The sequence below is a fragment of the Crocuta crocuta genome, unplaced genomic scaffold (assembly GCF_008692635.1).
Source record: "Crocuta crocuta isolate KB4526 unplaced genomic scaffold, BGI_CrCroc_1.0 scaffold528, whole genome shotgun sequence".
NCBI classification, from domain to species: Eukaryota; Metazoa; Chordata; class Mammalia; order Carnivora; family Hyaenidae; genus Crocuta; species Crocuta crocuta.
In genome coordinates this window covers 1,344,316-1,346,763 of record NW_027530010.1, presented here as the reverse complement: position 1 = coordinate 1,346,763, position 2,448 = coordinate 1,344,316, and the positions used below count along the sequence as shown (strand labels likewise).

General features: G+C 64.9%; 1 protein-coding gene across 5 annotated transcripts in view; it reads right to left on the bottom strand.

Moving 5' to 3' along the window:
• Nucleotides 1-184: 184 nt before the first annotated feature.
• FDPS (farnesyl diphosphate synthase) overlaps nucleotides 185-2,448 on the bottom strand; it is a 9,242-nt gene continuing 6,978 nt past the window's right edge. For all 5 annotated transcript variants that reach the window (XM_077764158.1, XM_077764160.1, XM_077764159.1 and 2 more), the window contains 5 exons: nucleotides 1,941-2,029; nucleotides 1,782-1,854; nucleotides 1,128-1,205; nucleotides 911-1,045; nucleotides 185-443 (listed from right to left, as the gene is read on the bottom strand). In XM_077764158.1, coding sequence (XP_077620284.1) covers nucleotides 243-443; nucleotides 911-1,045; nucleotides 1,128-1,205; nucleotides 1,782-1,854; nucleotides 1,941-2,029 — 576 coding nt within the window. In that variant the 3' untranslated portion in view covers nucleotides 185-242. The remainder of the gene's footprint in view (nucleotides 444-910; nucleotides 1,046-1,127; nucleotides 1,206-1,781; nucleotides 1,855-1,940; nucleotides 2,030-2,448) is intronic.

Sequence of the window (2,448 nt, the reverse complement as noted above, 5' to 3'; positions counted from 1 at the left end):
GCGCCCCTTCACGCATGGGCGTGGCCGCGCCAGGCCCCGCCCCCAGCGCCTGACGTCACGCCTGGGTCACCCACCGAGGCCCCTCGTGCCCCGAGGGCCAGGCCCGCCCCCGGCCCCCGCTCCGCGGCAGCCACCCCCGGCCCTGCCCACCCGGCGGCGGCCACACAGCAGGAGCAGCACCACGAGAAGGTGAGACAGTTTATTGAGCGCCTCGCCCTCGCCCTCCCCTCGCGGGGCCCAGGTCACTTCTTCCTCTTGTAAATCTTGTGCGCCAGCCCCAGGAAGATGGCCGGGGGCAGGGGTGAGGCGTGCTGCCCGATGAGGCCCATCAGGCGGCCGTAGCTGTCCTCCTCGTACTGCCGGAACGCGGCCGGCAGCTGCAGCTCCTCGTAGAGCGCCTTCACCCGGGCCACCTTCTCCGCCTCCTTTCGCCCGTAGTTCTCCTGCAAGGGACTGGGCTCAGCCTCCGCCACCAGCGCCTCCGGGGGCCGGGCACGCCCCGCCCCGCGTCCACACATTCCAGAACATCTCTACGGCTGTTCACTACGTTCCCCCCCCAGTTCCCAGGGTCTTTGAGTCCCTTGATCCCGAACTCCCGTCTCCCCACCCCAGATGCTCAGACACCGGCTCAGGCCCGTTTCTTCTCCCCGAGGGCTCCTCAACCTGGGCACTACTCGCACTCGCGGGTGGAGGCCCCGGGGTGGGAAGCCGTTGTGCGCAGCCTAAGAGGTTAGGCAGCATCCCTGGCCTCCACCCACACCTGCAGCACGTGCGCACACCGAGTTGCGACCAAAAATGTCTGCTGCTGTTGCCAAATGTCCGCCGGGGTGCACCAGCACCCCCACTTGAGAATCAGTGCCCTGTCCCCTTTCGTAGGAGCCCACGGAGCCACGCCCTCCCCCCCAGGCACCTGGAGGACCCTGCGCTGCTCCGGAGAGGCCCGCTGCAGACACTGAACCACCAGCCAGCTGCATTTGTTGTCCTGGATGTCAGTGCCAATCTTGCCTGTCACGCTGGGGTCCCCAAAGAGATCAAGATAATCGTCCTGGGCAGGCGGCAGAAAGGGTGAAATGACGAGACCCGGAGGCAGCGGGACGCGGCAGCCTGTCCCGCCAGCGCCTTCCTACCTGCACCTGGAAGAACTCCCCCATCTCCAGCAAGATCACCTTGGCGCCGGTGTGCTCCTTCTCCCCGTCGATGCCCGCCTGCGGCAGAGAGCAGAGCGGTTAGCCGGTCCCGGGGGGGCCTTCACGGTCCCTGCCGCCGCCCCCCAGGGGCCCGGCCCTGGCGCAGCCCCCAGATCGCCTCCCCTCGCCTCTCAGCCATCCCTGGCGGCCCAGAGGCAGGACGTGCTGATGGTCCAGGCTCTACCCGCTTGCGTCGGCTGCGCCTCCCAGGGAGCCGGATGCCTAACCCTTCACCACTTCCCACTTCGTGACAACAGGGGAACGGAGAAGCGAGGTCAGGGTGAGCACTTCATACAGTCTTCACCTCAGACAAATGACCTCCTCCCCACTTCTGTCCGGACTCGGGTGGATTTATTGTGCCTCCCCAGATGGGCAGACTGCCTTCAGGTCCCTTGCCTCGGTTAATGGGCATAAAAATCCTGGGGTGGGGACTTTATCATCTTACAGCTGAAAGCAGGCTCAGACAGCTTAAGTAACTTGGTCAAGGTCACAGGGCCCCGCAGGGGGGCGCCAGACTGCCCGAAGCTGTGGGCTTTGTGCCCTCCTGTCCGAAAGCGCCATCAGCCGGCAGCAGGGGCGGGGAGGCCGGCTCACCATGTACATGGCAGCAGCCACGGGAAGGTAGAACGAGTAGAAAGCAGTCTTATACTTGACGATGGACTTGTACCTGAACAGGGGAAGAAGACACACTCCTCAGGGCAGTGCCCAGCACGGCCCGCCTGCCGTCCAGATGCGGTTCCCATGGTCCCTCACCTCTTTTCAGTGAACCTGCTGAGATCCACGTTGCCCTGGGGGGCCGTGATGAGGTCCAGCGCCTGTCCGAGCTCAGTGTGATAGGAACTCTGAGGAGGAAGATGGCCCATAACCTGGCCTTTCTCCAGGGCTGGGAAACCCTGAAATCCTGGCACCCACATCCCTTGCCATGGGCGGTCGGAGAGGCAGCAAGGGGGCAGGGCCCTGAGGGCGCCTGGGTGGCTCTTATCTCGGCCCAGGTCATGATCTCACGGTTCAAGCCCTGTAACAGGCTCTGCGCTGTCAGTGGAAAGCCTGCTTGGGATTCTCTCTCCCTCTCTGCCCCTCCTCCACTCAGTGGCTCACGTGCTCGCGCGCGCTCTCTCTCTCTCAAAATAAATTTCTAAGGAGAGGGAGAGGGCCCCGAACCCCATGGCGCATACAGACATGATCACTGAGAGACAGGGAGAGCCCCCTTCCTGCCGCCACCCTGCCCAGCACCCTGCCTGCCCAGCTCCCCTCCAGGCAG